The following is a 26,455-nucleotide window of genomic DNA, read 5'->3' as shown; positions in this document are numbered from 1 at the left end:
CTCTTCTCCGAGAGCCAGACCAGTAAGACAGATACTTCCTCCAGGAAACCAGGTCAATGAACCACTGACATAAAAAACCTGTGGCCTGCCTGCCTGCAATACACACCCACACATACTATAGACTAGAGGCAGCTACTCACACACAAACATTAAACACGCATCTCACACACACAAACACAGGCACCTGACACTATTAAGATTATGAGCAAACACGTTTGAATACAAATGTTAAATGGAGGATTTCTTTGTATATTGTATGTGTAACCCTTATTGATTGATATTGGCACAGCATATTTTGTAATATTTGTAATTTTGTAACAGCGTTGTGATTTTAGTTGTTCACTGAATGGACTTTTACTGAACATTGGGTTTGTTTCCTAGCTGAAATGGCCACTCAGCCGACTCAGCAATCAAGTTCCACCTGTAGAAAGAAATGTTTGGTGATGGAATCATGATGGACAAGTGCAATACCTACAGTAAGTGATCCAGGGCCGTAGCGCGTCTAATCGGCGCTCTAGGCGAGCTCTCTCGAATGCGCCCCCCCACTGCGGGTTTTGCTGTGAATTTAGTCGGTTTTGGGCCGGTTTTGGGCTGGTTTGGGTCCACTCCCTCCATTTCGGCGCCCCCCCGGCACCCCCTCTAGAATGGCGCTCTAGGCGACCGCCTATACCGCCTATAGCTAAAAACGGCCCTGAAGTGATCAATATACAGTATTTGAGGATCAGTGCAATACAAAGTGTTTCACTCTTTATCTAGGCATAAAAGTTGTTGCTGTGTAGTTCATGTGGGTTACGGATTTGTTCTATGTTATTTAATATTACCCAGGACTGCACTGTCATTTCCCTTGCTGTACCCCAGATTTGAACCCAGGTCATTTGTGCAAGCACAGACATTTTTACAACAGAGCTAACAGAGCCCAACTGGCGCCTGCTTGCAGTGAGGAGAAATTGAATGTTGACCTCGAGGAAACCAGGAACAGGATGTTCCAACCTTGACACAGGTAATGTCTGTGTAGAAGAGCAGGGAGACCAAATACAACCACTCCAATTGATTCCTTTGTTTTTGTATTAACTACCATATAGATTGGACAAAATGACATTTAAAATTCTCTAAAAACAATTACATAACAATTGTATGATACAGTATGTAGTAGTACCACATTTGCAATAAATAGATACTTTAATAATACAAACATAATGAAAATAGTATATCTACAACTTCAAATGCATTACATGAACTTGTTGATCTGATCAGCTATTTTCACAATTGGTTGTACAAAGAAGTTTATAGCATAGGATACAGTATAAGGCTTAAGTGGTTAAGGAAAATGTCCCCCTCGCTCTGTTTTCTTCGAAGTCGAAGGGTGTAGATGAAAAAGAATCTCGGATCATCTCTACTTAACCAGCCGCACGTCAACACGTTCCACCACTGACCTCCAGATATCCGTATCACGCTCCAAAAACAGCTACAGCCAAAGATCTTTCCACCATCACTATTCACATCTGGAATACAATCCCCTTATCTTTCAGAACCATTACACCGTCTGCCTCCTTCAGGTACAAATGCATGAATTCAAGGCTTCATAGGATGTGTATTACATTATGTTTTCACTGGCTCCTTCTTTGAACATACAAATGGAAAGAAATTTAATTTAACTATTAAAACATTTGATCACCGTCATTCTTCTGTGAGATGGGCATAGACATTCTATATAGTTGAACATGCAGATGAAGAGTTCGCTGTAGATTTATGGTGTTCATTTCATAGTCTAGAGATGGTAGATGTTTGATGCACCAGGCACATACTGTAAACTAGTAAACAATACAATATCCAAAGAAAGTGACGCACCACCATCTGACAAGAATAGCAGGTGGTAAATAAATAACTGTCTTATATTAGCCACATAGGCTTAATGGAATACCACCCACCTCCAAACCTCTGATGACATACTGGGCACAAAGAAGGCCACACTTACAGCAAACAATTGCCTATTAAACCCGGTCAGCATGTCCACAATCAATGCTTTGATGTGCCTGTATTCAATTTAATCGTATTTTGCCAGGGATCTTTTGGAAGCCTCTTGTTTGCCTTTTAAGACAGAGTTCCTCTGTCTCCCTGGTGAGAGTGGGCGACGTTGGCTCAAAATAGCACGCACTGAGGATGAATGAATCAACGTGGCACCTTGTGCTTAATTAAAGATTAACAAGGACTGACGTGATGGTACGGAGGTTTCTTTAAGCCTCACTTTACTTCTCTGATTAGGGTTACGTAACACTGGTTAATACTGCATGGATGATGTTGAAAAAATAATGACATCCGCCCGTGTGGCGGATTCACTCCTTCCTTGACAGCCTACACGTTGTGGAGCAGCTGTGTTGCTGGCACATGGATACCCAGGTGGTAGGTGGACACTAAAATGCTTAATCATCTTGACTCAGTGAATCTGAATAAATGATGATACTCTACCTACCTCCACGTCCATAAGAGGGTCAAAATGGGGGTGAAGGTCTAAGCTGGGCCTAGCAATGTTTGGTTTAACACTGTAGGTTATATAAAGAAGTACTAGATGAAAGTACAGTATGAGAGAAATGTTACGGTAACACTTCCTGTGAGGCCCATGTCTATAACATACTTATAATGCATTAAATCTGCTTAAATTATAAATACCCATAATAGTTTATAACAATAATCATAATGCATTATAATTAATTGTATAAGGAGTTATATGGTCTTGCAATGCTTTGTAATGTCTCACAAAGAATATGGCACTGATTCCCAAACGTGTAGCCTCGTACCCGCCCTCTTCCGGAAACCGTTGGATTACGGAAGTTGTTTTTTTTACTAGGCTAAAACATGTGTATCTCAAAGTCAAATAATTCAACAATCCTTTTAAGGGTGCCTATCGTCACATGCAAGCTTTTGTTTGCTTCCATGCACAGCCTAAAGAACATGCTAATATTAGCTGGATTTATAAAATGGCCAGCAAGTTATTATTCTGTGGCTTCTACCACTGCACCTTTTCCATATCACTGCTATTTCGAACAGATTTTATTGCAGTTCTGTGCTCTACTGTGTTCCATTCCTGTTATCGTGTTGTTGATTTCATGGTTTTGGCAACAGGTTTAATGACTGCAGTAGTAGTAGACCCTTCCATTGCACACTTCACCCGACTGCTCGCTCTTCAATGACATCAACACACCTACACACCACAGAGGAAGACTTTCCATGCTTTTACAGATATGCTTTTGCTGAATACTTCCAACGGGTTCTAGTGGCACATTACCCAATCATTATATTCATAAATCTGCATCTATCTAACGGTTTTCAAACGGACTAAAAATATTATCAGGCCCTGCCTGTGGGAGTATCATAGGGAACCACATGCAAAATCACATCGTGGAATAGGCAGTGTTTAAAAAAGTAGCAAAACCACAGTGTTACTGTACTTAAAGGAAAAATAGGCAAGCTTGTGTGTACACAAAAACATTCCCCCCTCCCCCCTCTATGACAGGCATCGAACAGGTAGTTGTCTTTGATGCTTTCATTAGAGAGATCACTGAATGAGAGGAAAGAGGCCGCACACTCTTCAGCCACGATGCAAATAATTTATTTACCAACGTTTCGACTTAGAGAGATCACTAACGAGGACTTGACACTTTTATTGGCCAATCAATTACCTTAGTGCACAACCACTTTGAAGTTCAAAGGAAACAATTAAGAGCTCTGGCTGAGCCCCCCCCCCCTGACAAAAACGTCCCTCCACTGTTTCTGTTGACATTTAATGTCAACATAAAGAGTGGAACAGAACAGAAATACAGACAGGGGATGTCTTTCTGCAATGAATCACCCCAGCACAATTAGTATAGTTACTGATGAAGGGAAATGACTGCTAAAAATGTATATAGATATATATTTTGAATAGTCTTAAAGTTACCTATTTTTCCTTTAAAGTCAAGTACAAAAGTATTAGCCTCAACATGTCATTATGCAGAATGTCCATTTCAGACATTGGACAATAATTGTAGATCATTAACCACTTAAGCTTGATTGTATACTTACGATCTATAAGCTCACGTGTGGCGTTGTGATTCACTGTGAGCTTGCAGATTTGCAATTTTTGGAAACATTCTGAAGATTGTTGAATAGTACATTTATGTAATAATGTAATCTGAAAAGTTAACTGCTGTAGTACTGTAACTATAAGCTGTCAAAATGTAGAGTAGAAATAAGTACAACATTTGCTTCTGAGATGTAATGTAGTAGAAGTATAAAGTATCAAGAAATAGAGGTATTCAAGTAAAGTAAAAGTACCTTCAAATTGTAGTTAATTACAGTACTTGAGTAGCCTAAAGGTATGCCTACTTAGTTACTTTTCCACACTGGGACTTGGTCAGCACAATGGTAAGAGAGTTTGATGTATTTGCTCAAGGGAACTTTTAATGCCTGTGAGAGATGCGTATACACTGTCTCAGTTCCCCTATTGTCTCGAGGAAGGTCAAACATTGAAAACATTCTGTTTAGAAAAAGGTGAGTGGACAGTTCATTCGCCATAGCCACCACCTCCCACCCCAATTGGCACAGTGACACCCAAATAAACAACACGGGCTGACGCGAGGAAAGCATCCCAACTTCTCTTATTTCCATTCTTCCATTGTCTAGCCCAGTGGTCCTCAAACTGGGGCCCAGGGACTCTCTGGGTTCCTTTTGGGAGGTCTAAATGAACCCTTACAAGTATGTAACTCTGACAGTATACAAATGAAACCAAATGGACCCTTACGGGTCTATTTGGTTTCAGTTGTATACTGTCAGAGTTAAGGGGAGAACTTGACATTTTAAAGTTTGAGAACTACTGGTCTAGCCTGCTATTACAGTGAAACAAACTGTATGTGACTTAGAGGCTTTGGCCGTCTTTATTTGAGAGCTTCTGGATATCTGACAACATTTGGAGTCAGCTATAGCAGAAGGTGGATGTCTTGACCCAGCACTGTGGCGTACAGTGACTGCTCCCTGGCCCAGCCGGGAGAGCTGGGCCTTTGTGACTCATCTCCCTGTTCCATTATGTAACTGGTAGTGGCTCAGCTACTTATGCAAGCACCAGCCCCCAGCACTCAGAGTGGCCTGGCTGCATGGGAAAGCCTCTTTGATGGATAGTTGGAAGGGTGGTTTAAATACACCGTAAAATCCTCGGTGTTAATTTAACTCTGAGTGTGAAAAATCGAATCAAACCCAAGTGTTTGACCGCTTGATGGTTAAATTAACAGTTCCACAGCCATCGTGGTAGATTTAGTTTAGAAAGTCAAGTCAATACAAAACAAAAATATGTTTACATTTAAAAGAACCAACCAGAGTCAACCAAAGTGGTGTGTACACTGTACAGCATGTGCATAAAACAACATGAAATATACTATAGCAGACAGACAATGACAGAAGATTATTTCAAATACTGCCCTTCGATATTTCTACGTTTCATTAGTTCGACTAAGGGATAGGGTTAGGTTTAGGCTTAGGCATAGTTTTACTGAGGTTAGGGTTTGGGTTAGGTTTAGGCATTAGTAGCATTCACCAGGTTAACATTCACCAGGTTAGCATTCACCAGCGTCAAACTAATGCGACGTCGAACAAATGTTAGGTCGCAATATTGACACACTCCCCCCTCCGCCAAACAGTTGCCTTTTACATCTGTGTCTGTAGTCATGTACGCTCTCAAGACAGACTCAGAGCTCCGCAACTGAATCTGTCAGCAGCTGCAGTTAAAATATGTAGAGTTAGGAATGTTAGTGATGTAAACAAAGACATGTGGACCGGAAGTGGATGGCTGGGGCAGCCCTCATTTGTACTACAGTAGGCTACCATATGTACTGTAGCCTAGTGAATGGAGACTTTGAAGGAATTGAATGAATGTGCTTGTGAGGTCAGATTGACCGTGCCCTTTGACTAAGTATTTCTTCCCTGTTCATCCTTGGGTCCAAGTGGACAATTGTACCAAATGTCATGAAATGGCTGCACTGCGTTCCTTAAATATTGTGTTCACAAGGTTGCAAGAGGGGAATCCCTGCTTGGCCCTGTGGCGCTATTGGGCTTATAAGCTTCAGGGTTTAGGCAGGGTTACTTGTCAACCAGTGTAGGTGTATATCTGACACCAGAGTCTACATTTCTCAATGGAAGAGTAGGAAGTCCTCCTCCAACCACTGCAGTGTTATATTGCATTGTAACACTCTACCACAGTGGTTCCCAAACTGTGTGCCGACTCTGCCAAGGCACACACAAGTCCAGGTGTGGCTTGGGATTGTGTGACAACCAAACGTTATTGTTGCAGTATATACAACACAAAATGTTATGCGATAAGAAGATTGTTGCAGAGGATATTTTGCACAGTTATAAATATGCCTTGAACTTTTCACTTGCCCATATTGTGCCTTGGGCGCAGACACATTGATGAGCACTGCTCTAACATACAGATCGATTAAAATAACTACGGTAATGCTTCTCAAAATCAAGTCAGAGTACAAGTTAATTGTACGAGGATGGAGAACACATTGTAAATGTACAGAGATGAGATAATGGGATGGCACCTGGGATTCAGCTGTGTGTGTGTGTGCGTGTGCGTGCGTGCGTGCATGTTGGGGTGCAGGCAGAGAGACAGGAGAGTGTGTCATTGCAAAAGCTCACAAAAGCTCTGTATTTACACAAGGATATCCCAAGGGATTCTGCAATGTGTGGTGTGTGACTGTGTGCATGCACGTGTGTGTGCGTGTGTGCGTGCGTGCGTGCGTGCGTGCGTGTGTGTGAGAGAGAGAGAGAGAGAGAGAGAGAGAGAGAAATAGAAGGGTGTGCTGTATTGTGTGTAGAGACAGGCGGTGGAGAGGGGGTGTTAAACGGCTGGTGAAATTATAGGGCTCATAATGTAATTCACAAGTCAGTGGAGAAAGTGAACAGTAATATAACCCCATTCTCCAGCAACTCTGTATTTGATTTATTTTTAAATCGTATAAAAAACACAACACACATCTCAGCTGAGAATGTGAAAGTTAATTCTCACTTTCAAAACCAATCACTGCCCATATACCCACGCAAAAAGGTTAACGGACAAAAACACCTCTGGACTCGAATTCATTTTTTTCTTCCTCTAACAATTGGATTTATACGTACAGTATAGCCAAGAATCAAGACGACACTTATAAAAACGGATAAAAACTCATGTTAAAAACAGAAACAATGCACACGGTTCAACATAGAAATCTTTTTTCTTTTTCTTTTTTTTTACACACTCGACAGCAGCAGTAAACAACAAGCGTTCATCCATTAAGTCATAAACATACTATGACATCCATCTGTGTCATCCGGTAATGGTATAATGGCACAGGATAATTGCAGAGGGTCGTTAAACTGGGTGATTACAGTATGGAGGATAAAGATGGGGTCATTATTGGATAGGACCTTTACTGTACATTACGTTTTACTTAGTCACTTTGTAAAATGATAAGAATTTCTACTCAGTCTCAATGACGCAAATAATTCCAAATAATAGATGTAGGCTAGTTTTATTATAATTTTCTTTCCTTTTTTTTATCTAATGACACAAATAATTCCAAATATTCTATTAGTTGTAGGCTAAATGAAATCTCCGCCATGGAGATTATGATGTCATCCCTGTCCATCCTTCTGTCTGTCTGTCCTCCTGTGAATAGCTTATCTCCAGCACCACTGGACCGATCGGCAATCAGCATGAAACTTTACACGCACACTCTCAGTAGGCCAAGGAAGAAACTCTGCCCCAAATTCTTCAAATTGGCTACATCGTGGTGAATACAAGGTTATTTTGCGTTTCTTCTTAAAACACTTTTTGCACTACTCCAACAGATTTTGTCTAAAACTCAAAGAAATCGGTATACATTATCCCATAAGTCATGTGATGAAGATGTATCAGACTTTTAGTCAGACTTACCATATTCCATTCTGATTGTCTGTGATTGACTTCCACATTTGCTGGCCCTGGATAGTCAACCTGGCCTTGCAGAGATCTGCACTCAGAGGAGCGCACTTTTATATATTTTCTATTATTCTATTCAGGCGTTGATTTTTCTCTATTCAATGGGGTGCCTACTTTTGCATTTTTATGGGAGTAAGGTGTGAAAATCGGCAAAGTAGCAGGAATGTGGATGAGTGAGACGACTCAGATGAGGGAGAACTGTCTATAACTGGGTGCCTTAGCAACCAGGCGTACCCTATATTTCCGCCCATGATATTTCTATTTATAAAACTGTATATGTCTACTTAAATGTAGACATTTCTTTCTTGACTAATAAACAAACAACCAAACATGAAATGCCACTGTCACCTGAGTAGAAATGACAATGCTAATACTTGACTTGTTCAGTAGGCCTTCTCTTCCTTCATCAGACATCCACTGGGGTGCGTTTCATCTGCCTCTGTTCATAGTACAAGCTGTTAGTTGTGTGATCATGTCTGATCGTGTGCCACCCCTTTGCTCGTTGTCATTGGTGCCTTGGCCAGCTTTAAAGCACTCCTGTCCTGTAATGATAATGAATGCAGCGTGCCTAGCGGCTCACTGTCAATCTACCTCCCCTTTTCCCATGTCCCAACAGTCTCAGGTTACAGTCTATTACTGCGCTACTCCCATATTGACCCGTGGTCAAAAAGGAATCGCAGACAGGAAAGCCTGTTTTCTACATCCGTTATCTGCAGTCCACACGCCTAAAGGGCTCAAGGTCTGTGACTGTTGACCTATTGGAATGGCAAATATATTTCTGTGGCCCTGCACACAGCAAAGGAATGTCAATCCAATCACCAGAAACAAATGGAGAAGACATCCCGCCGCTGTAAGTGCATTCTGCAAACCACTGATGTGTTGCACCTCAACATTTCAAGGCAGGCCGTCAGCAGCGAGCTTGATCCCTGATCCCCGAGCCAGGTGCTATAGTGAGCAAGCGGCTGCACCAAGTGGTGCGAAGCCTTTCCAGTTGCACACCGATAGGCACAGAATAGTGAACAATACATTCTCAGTTATAGTCTGTAATATGACTATTTTGTTTTCGGTGAGCGACAGGTTGTACAACAAAATATAAATGAGAGCTTAGAGATGCATTCAGTATGGTTATGACGTGGTGCTTGTGCTATGCATTGGCATTCAGGGTTCTTTGAAATGCGCTGCAGGTGCTTCAGTTCATAGCAAATAATCTGTGAATATGTGAAGGGATTATCGACGAAGACATTGATTAATAGGCAGGGCAAACTCGTCATTAATAAAACAAGAAAGGGATCTTCTAAATGCGCTTGCTCTGTCCATGGCAGGTTGAAGTAGTCCATGCTGCTTCTGCAAACTATAAAGGGATTATTTATACCTCATCCTCACCCCTGCTGTCTTCCTGTCCTGTCCACTCCTTTTGGTCTCCACATAAAAGCAGGATCATTGTGAACAAAGCAAAAGGTTTGACAAACCTCTGGACACCTGCAGTGGACCGAGGCATTCAGTGCACCCAGGTTCAATAAGGCTACGGTTACATCAATAGTGCCAGAGAACATTCAAGTAGGCCTATAGGGGACATAGTGGTATGATGCAAGCCTCCTACAGTAGTTGTCAGTAGAGTCAGGCTAGGAGAAGATTCAACACAAGGTGCACACATGGCAGGGCTCAAGCATAATACTTTGTCATGCGATTAAATCACCCACGAAAATAGCTTTAGTCACACAGTACTCAGTGCCTCAAAATTTTCTCTGGTTGCTTAGATACCATGGGCCGGTTGGTGAACAGGCCATATGCTCCTGGTGAGTGCGAGGTGACGGGTTCGAGTCAGACCCCCATCTTGTCTCGCAATCTCTCTCCTCTCTCTTTGCCTTTGGCTGCCTGTCTCTCTACACTGACATAATAAAGCATTAAGAAAATGCCCAAAATAGAAACAAAATTTGATTATCCCTCGATTTTAAAGGAGACCGTGTGACAAGGGGGTTTAAAAAACATTAGATAACTAAGCAAACCTTATCTTCTCAGATAGCAATAACAACCTCGACATAAATCAAATCCGCGTGGTGCCAGAGAGATGGGGTGATAACTTCTCAGACTGGGTCGTTGCTATGGGAACATGACTCATCACTATACTAGTCTCTACGCTTCACCTGTGGCAGCTGTACGACTCATGAGAGGTACTTGGTGTTGCTTTGTGCTCCTACCAGCTTCTGTTGTCAATATCACAGGTCTAGCAAAGTGAAGAAAAAAAGTTTCCAGACTTTTACTTTATTGTCATCAGCTGTCACTGTGCCACCCAAACTCCAAACCAATGGGGGTCAACATGTGTGCATGAGAAGTGACACGAGGCAGCAGGCTAGCCATCTGTCACTGTGATATCATGGTATGTGATACATATTTAAAAAGAATAGAGGTCCGCACACAGCTCAATGCTCCACAGTGTTTATTTAAAACATAAAGTTAGACGACGTTCCGGCCATCAGCTGGCCTTCATCATACATATTTATCACAAGCCCAGCATTTATTTGCCCTGAATGAGGGGGTGATGATATGCTTGTGCTGATTGGTCAGCTTATGTATGCCTGCCATCCCTAGCGTCAGCTGACCAATCAGTGCAAGCTAAAATGTGAACTGGCACCACAAGCGACCTCACTGCTTATAGTAGCGACACCCAATCTGTGGGCAAGGGCCCACTGGTGGGCTGTGAGGATATTGTAAGTGGGTCTCCAAGTAGGCAAACGCTGGTGTTTCACGCCGAAAATAGACAATCTGCAAGCTCGCAAAGTGCCACACTGCGACATGTTGTGAGCTTGTAGATCTGCTATGTTCAGTGTGTGTGACACCATTGTACTAGAGTTTAAATAGAACACGAGGCACGCCTGCAACATCCGAGCCAACACTCTTCCCACACTGTCAGAGAATCCCAGTGGGATTGGCAGTCTCTCGTTGATTGTAATGTTAATTTGTTAACTTAACACGATGATCAAATGCTATTTTCTTTGTCTTTGGGAGTAAATAAGGCAATGGTTAATGAACACATTTTCACCTGCCATTAATCATTGCCCTCATTATCCAACCTCGGGCACTGCATCTGTTCTATGAGACTCTGGCTGAGGCAGTGCTGAGGTTGGCTAATATTGTGCAATGACAAATGGCGGGAAGATTTCAAGATTTAATATATATAGAAAATAGAACATGAAATGTTGTTCTTCTCGGCCCTTTTCTGTATCTTTTCATCGAGAAAAGATACAAAAATATATAGTGAAAAGTTCCGGTACCCCTAAAAACAGAAAATGAAAAGAACAGTCACTGTACTGTAGCAGCGCAGTGTATTAAAGTGCATTTAGAGAGAATGTTTCAGTTTGATGTTGACAGCTGGTACATGCTTCAATTCGACGTTGAGAACTGGTGATGGTGGGTAACAGGGTAGGAGAGGGGGCAACCATGGGCATGTTCATGTGTAAGGAGGCGGTGGGGGGGGGCACACATTATGTTCTGCTGCATTTGGCACAGAAGCTCTTGTACCTCTTCCCAGACAGCAGGAGAGAAAACAGAGTGTGGGAAGGGTGGTGGACGGTATGTGTACAGTGTACACAGTATACATACAGTATGTGTATGGTATATCTGTGACCATATGGATGTCAGGGAATGTGTGGTCATGAACCTGAGAACTGGCAGCCGACCTCTGTCTATCCTATCCTATCTAATAATTGCATTAGACCATTGCCAGTGGTGGACAGTAAAAAATACATTTGCTCGAGTATTTGTATTTCTGAATGCTTTTGACTTTTGCTTCACTACATTTCAAAGACAAATATTGTGCAGCCTGAAACGATTGAGAACCTCTGCCTTAAAATGTGGATTCTGGGGTGCAAGGCAAATGTTAATAAAAGTGGCATTTTAAACATATTACGCATATTTTGATTATCTTAATAATATAGTTAATCCCAATTATCTTGGCCACAATAATCATATTTTGAAATGTTCATATTGTTCCAGCCCTAACTACAGGTGAGATGGTTCTTGACAGAGATGTGTCCATCTATGGAGCAAACCAAAAAATCAACACCATTTAACTATTTTTATTATTTAGCTTTTTTTCCCCTCTTGGCTGTGATATTTTCACTTCCCTGCTATTATTGTCTGTTATTATTGTCTGTAGAGCTCTTTGCAAACACTGTAAAAAGGTGATAACAAGATAGTGTGCGTGTGCGCGTGCGTGTGTGTGTGTGTGTGTGTGTGTATGTGTGTGTGTGTGTGTGTGTGTGTGTGTGTGTGTGTGTGTGTGTGTGTGTGTGTGTGTTTGTTTGTGTGTGTGTGTGTGTGTGCATGTGTGTGTGTGTGTGGGGACCTCATGTCCCCACACAGATAGTACAATCCTTGCACAATACCTTGTGGGTACTTATTAATAGGTCCCCATAAGGTGTTTAGGGGTTAGGTTAAGGGTTAGGGTTAGGGTTCAAAATGAATGGAATGTCCCCACAAAGATAGTAGACTATGTGTAATGTCCTCACAAAGTAGCAATTGCAAACCTGTGTGTGTGTGTGTGTGTGTGTGTGTGTGTGTGTGTGTGTGTGTGTGTGTGTGTGTGTGTGTGTGTGTGTGTGTGTGTGTGTGTGTGTGTGTGTGTGTGCGCGTGCGCGTGCGTGCGCGTGCGTGCGCTCGTGCACGTGTGTGTGCATGTGTACGGGTGGGTGGGTTGGTGGTTGCGTGTGTGGGTGGGTGAGTCAGAGAGTGAGAAGGTGCATGTATCGTTAATAAATGTTAATGCTTGATCAAACGCCATCAGTTAATTTATCCCAACCAGATGGAACTCTCTTCAGGAGCGTCTGGAGCAGCTTATGAGGAGCATGTCTGCAGCATCACAGACGTATATCTCCAGCTACGATGCAACCCACCGCCCAATATGCTTACACTGACTCTGTGCCAGTGACTTCAGATAAGCAGAGGAGCTCTTGGCAGCACCGGACCAATCCAATGCCACAAGCATTGTCCAAGTCTGCCGTAACTAGCCGGAAACCTGTCTTTATCTGGAGACACAGCTGTCCAGAGGTTTATGGTCATCTACTGCTGCCCTGACCTGACGCACAAGGCCTATCTTTTCATCCTGCATCCTCATACAGGGACGTGCAGAGAATATTAGAGAGGCAGGGGTTGACATTTCTAAAAGGACCTTTTGGTGAAAATATCAAAAATAGCAGACCTCCAAGCTCACAACGCGTTGCAGACCTGAGGAGGTCTGAAGAAAAGCCATCAGGCTTGAAACGTTACCAAAGTAAAAACCATATACTGGGAACAGCAAAATCGGTGTGCAGACTTTTTCTCTTTCTTCATTGTTGATTACCTTTAGTCCAGCACCCAGCCTATATGGCTCTGGCTGTTTATCAGCTTATGTTTCCATGAACCAGAGGTGAGCCTTTGCACCGAGAACCGAGTTGGCCCTGACCAATGGCGAGTCGACCATAGAGTTATAATGGTTCCAAACCGTAAAAGTTGGTTTGCGGCCAGTTTGCAAGAACGAACCAAGGTTCCAAGAAAGTTGCCATCCCATAGGCGGGAGAAAGAACCCGAACCAGTTCTTTGCCGGTGGAAAAGGACCCATAGTGAACTCTATATATGGTTATGTCTGACTCATAGTGACGGGGTGGTCCGCTGGCCGCCCGCCCACCCAAATGTTAATATAGGATAGGGTAGTCAATAGATTGTGTGTGGAAAGTGTTGTGCAGGTTGCTCAAAAACCCATGAGTAGTAGGAATTTCAGTGTTTTTCAAACTAATCAAAATGATGGAAACTCTACTTTGGAAACCAATTCGTGTGACTCGGACATAACCCCTCAAGGGCAATATCGTACATTTGTGGCAAATTGGTGCATTTATATAGCGCGTTTATCCAAGGTGCTTTACAATGATTGTGCATTACTTCAACCATTCATACACCGATAGCTGAGGGAACCATGCAAGGTATCAAACTGCTCATCGGTTCAGTGTCTTCCTCAAGGGCACTTCGACACTAACTCTGGGGGAGCCCGGGATTGATCTGGGGACCTTTCGGTTGCCAAGTGGCCTCTCTACCCCCTGTGCCAGTGTGCCACTGCCTCCTCATTTGGTTTCTCCCAAAAATACATTATGAATTAACCGCCCTATTTAAAAAATACAATTATAAAGTGCAAATATCTGCAAGCTCACAACACAACAAGCTTGTAGATCTGGTATTTTCACAATTTCAGAACAACCTCAGAAAGGTTTTGTAATTTATGGCATAAGAAATAATAATAATCCTTTGAAATAATACATAAGAAACCTAAAAAAAAAGGGGGGGGGGGGGGGTAAAAACTACGATATTTACTCTGAACCCATTGTTTGGGAACCAGTGGGTTAGGTAATGCATCGGCAGTCGAGTTATATTGGAAGTGACACCCCATCAGGCCTATAAATAGCTTTGCACTTCTCCCCCAAGAGCCAGCTGTACAGCCGGCTCCCAGCAGTTTGTATGGAGGTAACATCACCCTGCATGCTTTGTCTCCCTGACTCACGAGCACACGCACAAACACTGCCGCACACACAGCGTCAGTGAACCGGTAGGCCTACAGTATATAGGCTACTGTTTTGTTAATGGCCTTTAAAAAGTGAAAATGATTGTGACTTATACTTAATCATACATTTTGCGTGATATGATGTCTATAGAGGACCACATAGGCTATGCCCCACAGCAGGTGCCCCTGCTGAGATCATGCAATTCTCCAGTAGGCATCTTAGATACATAAATAGATATATAAATTCACTCCAATTACTACTGGAGAATTTCATGATCACAGGGCCTGGTCTGGACATAATTATGCACATTGTTTTGGGCAAAATTGGCAAATACTTGAATTCAAGCATTGGCCTCAAGACAATGTGCATAATTAACTATGGGACAATGAAGCCCTCCAGGTTGACCTACAAGCATATCCAGTAATGAGTAATAATGACTCAACAGTATTGTATCCACTGTAAACCCACATTTCAAGTTGGAGCGCAAAGGGCATATGCCTAAGGGAACAGGACAGCTTTCCATTGATTGTAAAATGTTTTAAAAAATAACATATTTAAGCAATATTTTATTATATATTTAAGGGGGGGAAATACACACACACACACACACACACACACACACACACACACACACACACACACACACACACGCACACACACACGCACGCACACACACACACACACACACACACACACACACACACACACACACACACACACACACACACACACACAACACACACACACACACACACACACACACACACACACACACACGTTTTTTAATGTTTCATGTTTTTTGTAAATGAGCCGAGCAGGTTGCAATTGTATGTAAGCCTTTCTGCCTTGTTAACCACAAAACGCGGCTTTACTGAGGATAGCGTTTCACTTTCCCTGCAGCTGACTCCCCCCACACCACAAACGCACGCACGCACACACACACACACACACACACACACACACACACACACACACACACACACACACACACACACACACACACTCACCGTCGAGCTCTACTATAGTCTCTAGCCTATAATTCCCAATAAATAAAAACATCATACAAATTGGCACAATAGGCCTACATTTAATTTTATACTAGCCTGGCTCCAAATTTCAAATTGTAGGCCTGTGTGTGAGGTTTTACTTAATACAATGCGGGTCTATACTTTATTGACACGCAAATCATCATACACAAGAATATAGGCTCCGTGCAGTTGCCCTGGGTCAATGAATAATTCATTTCAGGAAAAGGGATCTATTTGCCCACGTGCCTGTCGGTCCCTTGTGTGCTGCACCTGCACCTGGCGGGCAATTAAATCCACAACATGCCTGGGTTTCACTGCGCTCACACACCGCCACGAGACATTGATTTGCGCAGGTGTGATCGATGAGAGATGATGGCACGTGCATATAGACTATATCTGTCCATGGAGATTAATTTTCACATAGCGTTTATGCCATCCAGCTAATCTAAGTGAAAAAGAAAGCAATCAAACGGGAGAAAATGTAAACTGAAAGAAGGTTACCTTTATGTTTTGTGACAAGTTAGGCTTACTCGCATGCATGTCTATCTGATAGCGCCACCCCATCACATGGTGGCGGGTGCAGCAGGTGAATAAAATATCCTTTAATACTCGGGAATGTCCCAAAAATGGGTGAACCAAAGGAGAAGTTAATTCCCATGCAGCTCATTTACTTTTCTTTTGGAATGCAATTTTCATGATTTTGCCACCCTTAATTCCTGATATCTGTTTTTCAGTTTTTCTTTTCTTTTTTTTTTCCTTTTGAAATTTCACGTTGAAGAGTATCTCAAATTACTTTACATTTTTATGTGAAATATTTTTTTATGGAATATATTATAGGCCTATATAGCCTACCCGGCGTTAGTGAAAATTAAGGGTTAATGTTCTAGGGTTAATGCATGCGATATATTAATAGGCTTCATCACCAGTCGTTGCGCCCCCCAGCCAGCCAGCAGTGCACACGTTGGCGTCTCCGAGCGTCTTACCAGGTGGTAGCCTAGGCTAGTGTCACTGTGTTTAATCAATACCAGTGGATGCTGCCGACAAGAGAAGATATACAGTATACTATATACGCACCAGCCAACGTGTGCGTCACACGGCCAGTTTTAACTGTAAAAGAGTGCTGTTGCTCTTTAACATGAAAGGAAAAATAATCCCAAAGTTTTGAGAAGCGAAAAATGGTCGCGGCGCTCTGCACGGGGCGTGCGGTGCGCGCACCTCGCCATTTCAGCACTCTGGACAGCGCCTGAGGAACTTGGAGATGAGGCTGCATGGGAACCTGGACAACTGGAGTTAATCTCTCTCTCTCATCATCTGGAAAGTTATATGTTAATATTCGGGGTAACCATGATGGATTTCGATTCCTTTTCATCAATAACAGGTGCAGGCACCCCGAGAGTGGACTTTCTGAAGTGAGAGATGGACTTTGCTGAAATAATCTTCGCGTCGTTTATCGTTGTGGTCGCGATCGTGTCATTGTTGTCGAACTTGCTGGTGCTGCTATGCTTCGTCCACAGCACCGAGATACGCCGACAGGTGCCCGGCGTCTTCACCATGAACTTGTCCTTTTGCAACATACTTATCACTGTTTTGAACATGCCAACCACCTTGGTGGGGATTATAAGAAATCAGCAGCCTTTTGGGGATTGCGCTTGCCATACAGTGAGCTTTCTGGAGACCTTTTTGACGGCAAACACCATGTTGAGCATGGCAGCTTTGAGTATAGACCGGTGGATAGCGGTGGTTTTCCCGCTGAGTTATTCCACAAAGATGCGCTATAAGGACGCGGTGATAATGGTGTGCTACTCATGGCTCCATTCCCTCACCTTCTCGCTGATTGCGCTCCTGTTTTCCTGGGTCGACTACAGCCACATTTATGCGTCTTGCACCTTGCAGCTCAGCGAGGAGCGCGACAGGACTAAGTTTACGATTTTCACTGTCGTTTTCCATGCCACTAGTTTCATGCTTTCCCTTTTGATCCTGTGTTTCACATACCTAAAGGTGTTAAAGGTCGCAAGGTTTCACTGCAAAAGGATTGACATTATAACAATGCAGACCCTCTTCCTTCTGGTTGATATTCACCCAAGGTAGGCTACTTCTTTAATGTTGTAGGCTACTTTCCTGGTCCATTACACCCTTTATTCTTTATGTCCATATCATATTACATTATAGCCTACATATAATAATAAGTTAGTAAGTTAGTAATAGTACGTTTATGTCAGGCTATTTATGTGGAAATAATTCGATCATAGTCTTTTCATAATGTTTTCAATATAGTTCTGAATACTAAAAGACCTTTGCCTTTTCAGTGTGAAACAAAGGTGTTTGACTGAGCAAAAGAGAAGAAAACAGCGAGCCACAAAAAAGATAAGCATCTTCATTGGCTCATTCATCATCTGCTTTGCTCCTTATGTTTTCACCAGGTAAGCTGAGCAAACAACACATAAAACAAACAGCAACAAGGATTTATGTCATGTCAGTTACAGTGTAATTGAACTGAATACCACATTCATGTCTCAAATTATTTTGTTCTAAAAGTAATTTTAAAGTCATTGGTATCCTGGCCCAATAAAACACCAACTCTCTTGTCATATTGGGAAAATACAAACTTGATAATGAAGTATTTCAATGAGGCTTTATTGTTGTAGATTTATCGTTCTACATATTGCACAATCCACAAACAGTTATTTAATGTTGACTATCACCTTACTTGTTCATTATTATCATGCTGCTAATGACCCATGAGGTGACTGCAATGAAGAATCAATACTTGGTGTCACCAGTGTTGTCTCGGACACCCTGGACAGCGGTTGCTCTTCCACTAAACAAACCGACACTGACTGGAGCAATAGTGAATAACAAGCAACACAAGTTGACTGTATGCACCTATAGTGAATAACATGCAACATACTGTAAGTTGACTGTATGCACCTATAGTGGATAACATGCAACATAAGTTGACTGTTACAGACTGTATGCACCTTTAGCGAGCATGCAGTTTTATCAATATGTTTGTGACCGTAGGTAGGTCACAGTTATTGTGAAAACCTGCAGCAATTGTGTCATGCGTTACTCTTCCCTGTCACACTGCCTGTAATGCTTGCCTGTAACGCCACACACACGCACGCACGCACGCACGCACGCACGCACGCACGCACGCACGCACGCACGCACGCGCACACACACACACACACACACACACTCTGTCTCGTTTGCGCTGCTCCACTGCACTGATTGCACTCAGCTGCGACCCCTGTCTGGGTCCTGAGTCAATACAGCCCAAGTCTCTGTGTATGTGTGTGTACATTGCCAGATTTACACTGACTATTTTTGTAATTCTGTATTTTGCCCGCGACCTGCGGTCACTTCTCGCCCTTTTAATGCGTTTTACTTGTTGGGTAAACATGGCAATGTGGAATGTTCACCACTCTTCCCTGGGGCTTCTTTGTTGGTGCCCCGTTTCTTTCTGCCACATCCCCAGGTTGGCCGAGCTGCTGCCTGCCGTGGGCATCAACCGCCACTGGGGGATCGTCAGTAAGTGCCTGACATACAGCAAGGCGGTGTCCGACCCCTTCGCCTACTCCCTCCTGCGTCAGCAGTACAGGAAAGTCCTGGTCACCGGTGTCAACAAGCTTCTCCGCCGTGACCTGTACCCGTCGTCCGGCCACAACAGCTCTTTAGACACCGAGAACGACTACTGCCTCCAGAGGATCAGCTAATGACTCCTGCACCGAAGCCATAGACATGATGCTACAGTATAGGGCCCCCCCGGAAGTACATGCCTTCTGGAGAAGAGTTGGAAGAACCATTGGATGGATGGATGGATGCAAGGGCGTCACAAGGGTGGGGAAAGTGGGAGTGAGTTACTAGGGCCCAAGGTGGAGGGGCCTTATACTTTAGCTATTGAAAAATAGAAGATCTACAAGCTATGTGAGCTTGTAGATCTGCTAAGTCGTGAAAATGTGTTAAAATCATATCATTTTGGGGGTCCTTCACATAAGAAAGTTTGAGCACCACTGGCATAGAACTGGGTTAAACTCCCTCCCCCTATATGAAGAACATTCATGGGGGGCCCTCAGTGAATCCTTGTACCCAGGGCCCAGAATTTGGTGCTACACCCCTGGATGGATGGATGGATGGATGGATGGATGGATGGATGGAAGGAAGAAAGAGGGGGAGGACAGCATGTTGTTAGCGGGAAAAAGTGCAGAGATTGGGGGTCAGATTGTGAGTGGGAGAAAGAGAGTGCGAGAGAGAGAGAGAGTGAGAGAGCGAAAGGGAAATACAGTGGGTGGAGAAGAATTAAAAGGTGATAATGAAGGGGAGGATAAATGGGGAGATAGAAATACGAGAAGGACTAGACAGAGACTAGGGGGGAGGGAGGGGGGTAGACAGACGGGGGCGTGAAAGAGGACAATGCTTGCACATAGGCTTCAGATGGTATTGGTACAGTATATGAAGGGAGCCAGCCCAGAACTATGATTCACTGTTGATGCCATGCACACACATTCACATTCACACGCACACACACTGACACGCACGCGCGGCCTGTATTCAATTAATTAATTTGGTCAAATAAATAAGTCATTAAGGCCTTGCAGAACGGTAAAGTGCGGTGTCACAGCAGGGGAGATCCCAGATGTCTCTAACGATAATAACAACCACATGTGTCATATGACCTTTTATCATCCACAACACAGGGACATAAAGGACTATGGAATGTACAGTATGTGGTGGAGGGGTAGACATGAAAGCTGCATTAGATGGTAGCCGCTGGCTGTCATTGGCTGGATGCCACAACACTCCAGCCACATCAGGATAATGTCCATGTCTTCACCAAATGGAACTTGGTGTGGAGACTTAAGTGCTACACATGATGTCTGTGATGGACTACTTGGCTATTTACTGGTCATGGCTAATGTATATTTTGACGTGTGGCAGTATTGCTCGCTGAAAATATTTTTGTCCGAATGGCACATTGTACGACAAAGTATACATTTGGCTTTTGCATACCTGACAGTTGTTAACAGTGTCATGTCAATCACTGCATATTGATGCACTTTGTATAATTCTAATTCTCTCAGAGCTACTAGTTACAAAAGCCAAAAGCAAATGTAATTTATATACCATTGTTATTGTAAGTTGTAAATGAATGTAGCTAGGTGGTCTACTTTTGACTGAAATGCATTTGTACAACTGTAGTTTATTTTGCCAGTTGACAGAAGACATTGTTTGTATGGATATATACATGATGTTATATATTTTGCACTGTACAGGAATAATTATCTATTTGTTTAGAGAGAATTATCTTAAAAAGGAAGCAGTGTGATGTAGCATATGAATGTTTTCATGTTAAAAAGTGCTTTAAACACAGTTTTCTGTTTGTGCCAGATTTAAATATTGTATGGGATTTCTAGGCTGGTTATACTGTAAGAAAAGTCTGCTTTGTCAAAACCGATTTATTTAGACAGTACTCTAGGCACAAGTGTTCAGTTTCATCCTGTGAATCACTTTCTGCTGTACTTTAGCAGTGTGATACGCTGTTTGTGAAATAAAAGTGCAATAAAAGTGGTCAATTAAAAGAAATGTTAAGAAATTACATGTTTTCAGCTCGAGCACAATTTAAATGATTCTAGATTAAAATGACAAGAAAACACCAAGATACACCAAAAGTGTTTCCCTCGTAGTTAAAGCTGTGAAATACAAGCCTCCTACTGAATTGGATTTGCTTTTCACAGATAACAAGTAGCTAGAATAATTGGATACTAATTGGTGTAGGCCTGCTGTACCAGTAGAATGCATCATTTAACTCAAATATGAGCTTAATATTGATTAGACAACAAATACCATCCACCAGGCTCTCCACCAGGCTCTCACATTACTTTCCTTTTCCTGAAATTCCCTATTTCAGTAACACAGCTACTGGGTCCAATTAAAATGACGGATCAAAGACTCAATGTGTGGTGTTGATTTAATCTGACTACTTGCTCTTTGGCATAGCTAAACTAAACGGACTCATTAGTTGAATTAGCTGTAGCTGTCTTTGCCCTCTGTTATGACAAGTCTGTGCTGGTGATCTTGTTTCATGCTTGTTGACATGCTTACACTTGTGAGGATGACGGACGGCAGTGCAGTTCCTACAACCCTTAATTCACTCCATACATTTTAGACACCTGTCCAGGTGATGTTCTGCACAGTGATGAACCGTTAAGTCCAAAGTACGGTATGTCTGTGTGATGATACACAACATTACAGGTGCATTGTTGATTCAAGCAAACATCTAAAATATAGGCTGCAGCTAAGAAGATCCTTTCTGTCAAAGGAGTAATTAAACAAGCAGCTTCTATACAGTTGGAATGTAGGTTACCCCAGCTATTAATACAAGCATATAGTTTCCTCTGGATTTAACTTTTTCTTAAATTACATAACGTGTGCACTGTGCAGCATCCTGGGATGTTCCTTGGCTGAGGAAGGACTTCGCATCTGTTCTGTTCTATTGTTGGCGTATTGTGGAGGACTGCCCCATAGGTCGAACTCCCGCTGGGTCGACTGAGGTTAGGGTTAGGGTTAGGTTAGGGTTAGGTTTAGGCATAGTTTTACTAGTTTTACTAGGGTTAAGGTAAACCCCTAAACATTTTTCGGTCTATTAGACGTCTAATATACGTCTAAAGGCTCGTCTAAAATACGTCTATATATAGCCGTTGAAATAACGTCTAATCAACGTCTAGTCTAAGCTTAGACGTCAAAAAAACGTTCAAATCTATACCTCTATTAGACCAATTTTAGACCAACGTCTAATAGACGACTATTGCTCAGTGGGAAGGTTTAGGTGGTCGTACCAAAGGGAGTTCGACCTAAGGACATGTGACCCTTATTGTGACATGGGGAATGCAACCATTTATTTCATGCATGTTAATTTGGAAACAACCTGTGAACAATAGACGTAGTTGCAGAGATCCTCCTCCTTCTGTGTTCAGGAGTTGAGTTGTTTGGAGACTTTTTTATGAGTTTGCAAATAAAAGAGATTCCATGCTAGAAGTTGCTATGCTTGATTGAACCTGTAGTTTGTTATAAAGGTACTGGATTATACTGCCAAAGACTCTGGCTTCTCTTACTGGCAAGAGTGCCAGCAAGAGCAGCCAATGGGTTGCCCATTGGCAATGTGACTCCAAATGTGCGACAAATTCACATTTGGAGTCAACATTGCCGACCCCTGGGTTATACGATGACTGCCGTCCAAGCTTGACTGCCAGGGAACACTAAAAGAGAATTAATCAAAACTGGAGATTACTGGCTGTCCACGGGCCTTGTCACTCAGCTTCTCTGGCGATGTGCCATTGCTGCTGGTGGCACCAGAGGTCCCTGATAGCCACCACACTGTCCCCGGAAATAACTCACCTACAGGAGGTAGTGGTACCAAATTACCTCAGTACAAAGGAGAGGGACACCGAAGCCAGTGACAGGGGTCTGGGCACAATGCTGTCTCAAGGGAACTGAGAAAGAGTGGCCACTTTACAACAGCTGGTCTGAATTACTCATGTGACCTGATGGCCTGATGGGAGCGGTTGGCAGTTTCATACCTACAGTAAGATGATCACGAGTCCTTGACCTGGTCCTCAACTTTAAATATGGGGTGCCATGATCCCCCCCCCCCCCCCAAACACACACACACACACACACACACACACACACACACACACACACACACACGCGCACACACACACACACACACACACAACATGACGATCAGTTATTATGATTATACTAGGAGGAAGATTTTTTTTCCCAAAAAGTGTACAGAAAGTGTTAAAATTATGTTTTTATTATGTGGCCACACCCACCAGTTCATGCCTAGACAGTGTTGCCAGACGTACGATAATTATCGTATTTGTACGATAATTATCGTATTTGTACGATAATTTGACCCTCTGTACGATGTACGATCAATAATTCCAAAAATGCCCAAATGTACGATAATTTCGGCATATCATCAAAAAGAGCGTGAATTCACTATTTTCCCTGGTAGTCAGGCGGAAATTCTGGAAAAAGGCCTTCTATAAGCAGGTTAGAGGCATTTGGGGGTAAAAGTGGGTAACCAGGCCATTTTACATAATTCAGGGGTGCAGAATCTGAAAAACCTGGTTACCAATCAAAATTTTGAGTTTTTGACCTTCTATTTTGCATAACAAAGTGGCTACCGAATTGTACATTTTGAACTATTTATTCAAGCAATATTTCTCTTTCAAAAAACGTTTCATTATTTTATGATATAATCAGGGTTTTGCGAACACCCAGGACAGTTTTTGAGTTGCTTGATTCAGTTTATATTTAGATATTTGATATTCATTGTATCAGACACGCCCCCTTCCTATACAAACCCATTGTAACTTCAAACTCCAATTTAACCATGATAGATTTAATGAAAACACCCGTCCTTTTTTCTGGTGACTCCTGACGCCCTCCTAATACGTGAGCAGGTTGTGTTCTTTCGATAACTCCTTTCATTTCTTTTTAATAATTTATTTTTTGTATTTATTTATTTTTCATTCTCCCAAATAATTATTAAAAAGAAACTAAAAAATGTATCGAAAAACACTGCCTGTTCGTGTATTAAGAGGGCGTCAGGAGTCACCAGAAAAAAGGACGGGTGTTCTCATTAAATCTATCATGGTTAAAATGGAGTTTGAAGTTACAATGGGTTTGTATAGGAAGGGGGCGTGTCTGATAAAATGAATATCAAATATCTAAATCTAAACTGAATCAAACAACTCAAAAACTGTCCTGGGTGTTCCCAAAAGCTTGATTAGACGATAAAATTACTAAAGGTTTTTTGAAAGTGAAATATCCCTTGAAGAAATAGTTTAAAATTGACAATTCTGCAGCTATTTTGTTATGCAAATTAGAAGGTCAAAAACTCAAAATTTTGCTTGGTAACCATTTTTCTCAGATTCAGCACCCTTGAATTGTGTAAAATAGACTGGTTCCCAACTTTTACCCCAAAATGCCTCTAACAATCACATTTTTCAGAAATACCACTAGACTATGGCTGCTGATCTGGGATCTGGTTTGGCTTCTCAAAATAAGCCAGGAAATCAGTCAATCTGACCCTAGATCTGTACTTGGAGGCATTAAAAACACTGGTTGCATCTTTCCAGACCAGTTTCAGGCTTTTATTTGTGTAAGCTCCAAGAAGTTGCCTGCCTCCACACAGCATATCTGATGCGTTTTTGTCACGCAGGAGTCTAAAACGAGGTCGTTTCTTACACTAAAGACGCATTTTTTGGTGAAACTACGTTTTTACGCGAGTGATTTCTCTTTTTTGGCCGTGTACGATAGTTTCATGTCAAATACGATAATTCTGAGCCTCCGGTACGATAATTCAACATTTCCCATCTGGTAACACTGTGCCTAGACGAATTTACCTACGTCATCCCACAACGGAAAGTTGTCAGGTGGGTGTTAACCCAGCTCAAGTTAGCCACACAGTGTTGGGTGTATGGTAAAAGGGGAGGGAGGATTTTATGATGTCATTAAATCAGTGTTTTTCGATCAGGCCTTTTGACTCAGAGGCTTCCAGCTTTCAGGAAGAAACCAAAAAGACACAGGGAAGGCAAATTTGCACATTATAACCACACCCGGTGGTCTATTATAGTAATGTTAACTCCATAGACACATACAAAACAGAAAAAGTACAAAACTATGGCACCAACTCTTTAAAGAGCCTAAAGGACAGCTGGCCTGGTGGCTCAAAAGTATAAGTGTTTACGACTTTGAGGTACACCATCGAATGCACCATCTCTATGCTGACCTTTACTGTTTTGATGACCCTGCAAGGAGTTAGAATGTTGGGTAACCTTACTAGCCTACACGGGAGCACTGCTGGTGCTGGTTACTGACTAAAATTTCAGATATAATTTCAGTTACTGAAACAGAACCCAATGGCCATACTTCACAGCCTAATAGTGACCTCACAAAGTGGCCAGAGGCATAGTTCCAGAATGTTTTTTATGTCTTATTGTGTTATGTTGAGGGATGTGTTGATTTATGTTAATTAAACAACATATTATTGTTAATTCACGAAATAAAAACTATAGGTCTACTAACCAGCAAACCAGCTTCTGAAACGAATTAAAACTAAGTGAAAATGATAACATATAAGTCAAAACTAAATGAGAATAAAAACAAATTGCCTCCCAGTCTCCCTATGTGTAGGCTACAAGACAAGACAAGATAAGACAAGAATTGATTTATGTGTTTGGAAAAACATTACTATCATCCAAAAGTTGCCTTGCCTGACTGAACCCACATTTCATTGCATTAGTATTTCTAACAGTCAGCACTGGCAGTAGCCCGTGGTCTTGTTCAATCCGTTAATTGGATCTTCAGTGGAGTTGAACGGCGCACAATCATCAAATTAGGACAGGGAATATGCTCGCCTATTGGTACACAATGAGATTTGTTGAGGCTTTGAATAGGCTACCTGCGCTGATTGTTAACCCTCTCCCTCTCTCAAACGTCAAAGACATTCATGTTAACGTTCGCAAGTTATTTCAACCAAATAAGGTTGCTGAAAAGGTTAACCAAGCAAGACGCGCCTTGTAACTTACTTAGAACATGCAGTGCTTCTCAAAACTTTTCATGTCAAGGACCCCCAAATTTACACCTTTTAGACCGCGGACCCCCATTTGAAAAGATATGCCAGGGACCCCCATGAGAGAAGATTGTTAGCTCTATCAATGATTCCCACCCATTTTGATTTCAAGGACCCCCAGTTTGACATGCCTTAGTCTACGGACCCCCATTTAATGGCATTTCTTTCTGGCATTTCTATCTGTTAATTTAATTCTCAGAGTGTAGGCCTACAAAATGGAAACAAATGGACCCATTATTACAGACCATTTGGTTCCATACCT

General features: G+C 42.3%; 1 protein-coding gene across 1 annotated transcript; it reads left to right on the top strand.

Moving 5' to 3' along the window:
* Positions 1 to 16,961: 16,961 nt before the first annotated feature.
* On the top strand, positions 16,962 to 19,261 carry LOC308298238 (G-protein coupled receptor 26-like; the record flags this gene model as incomplete). The annotated part of the gene is made up of 3 exons (XM_080741802.1): positions 16,962 to 17,629; positions 17,852 to 17,965; positions 19,024 to 19,261. 3 exons carry the CDS (start codon positions 16,962 to 16,964, stop codon positions 19,259 to 19,261), a joined length of 1,020 nt encoding a protein of 339 aa, XP_080597928.1.
* Positions 19,262 to 26,455: the final 7,194 nt, after the last annotated feature.

This window comes from Nannobrachium achirus, assembly GCF_963921795.1.
Source record: "Nannobrachium achirus genome assembly, chromosome: 14".
Classification (NCBI taxonomy): Eukaryota; Metazoa; Chordata; class Actinopteri; order Myctophiformes; family Myctophidae; genus Nannobrachium; species Nannobrachium achirus.
The sequence above is the reverse complement of the archived record's forward strand: the minus strand, read 5'-3'. Positions and strand labels throughout refer to the sequence as shown.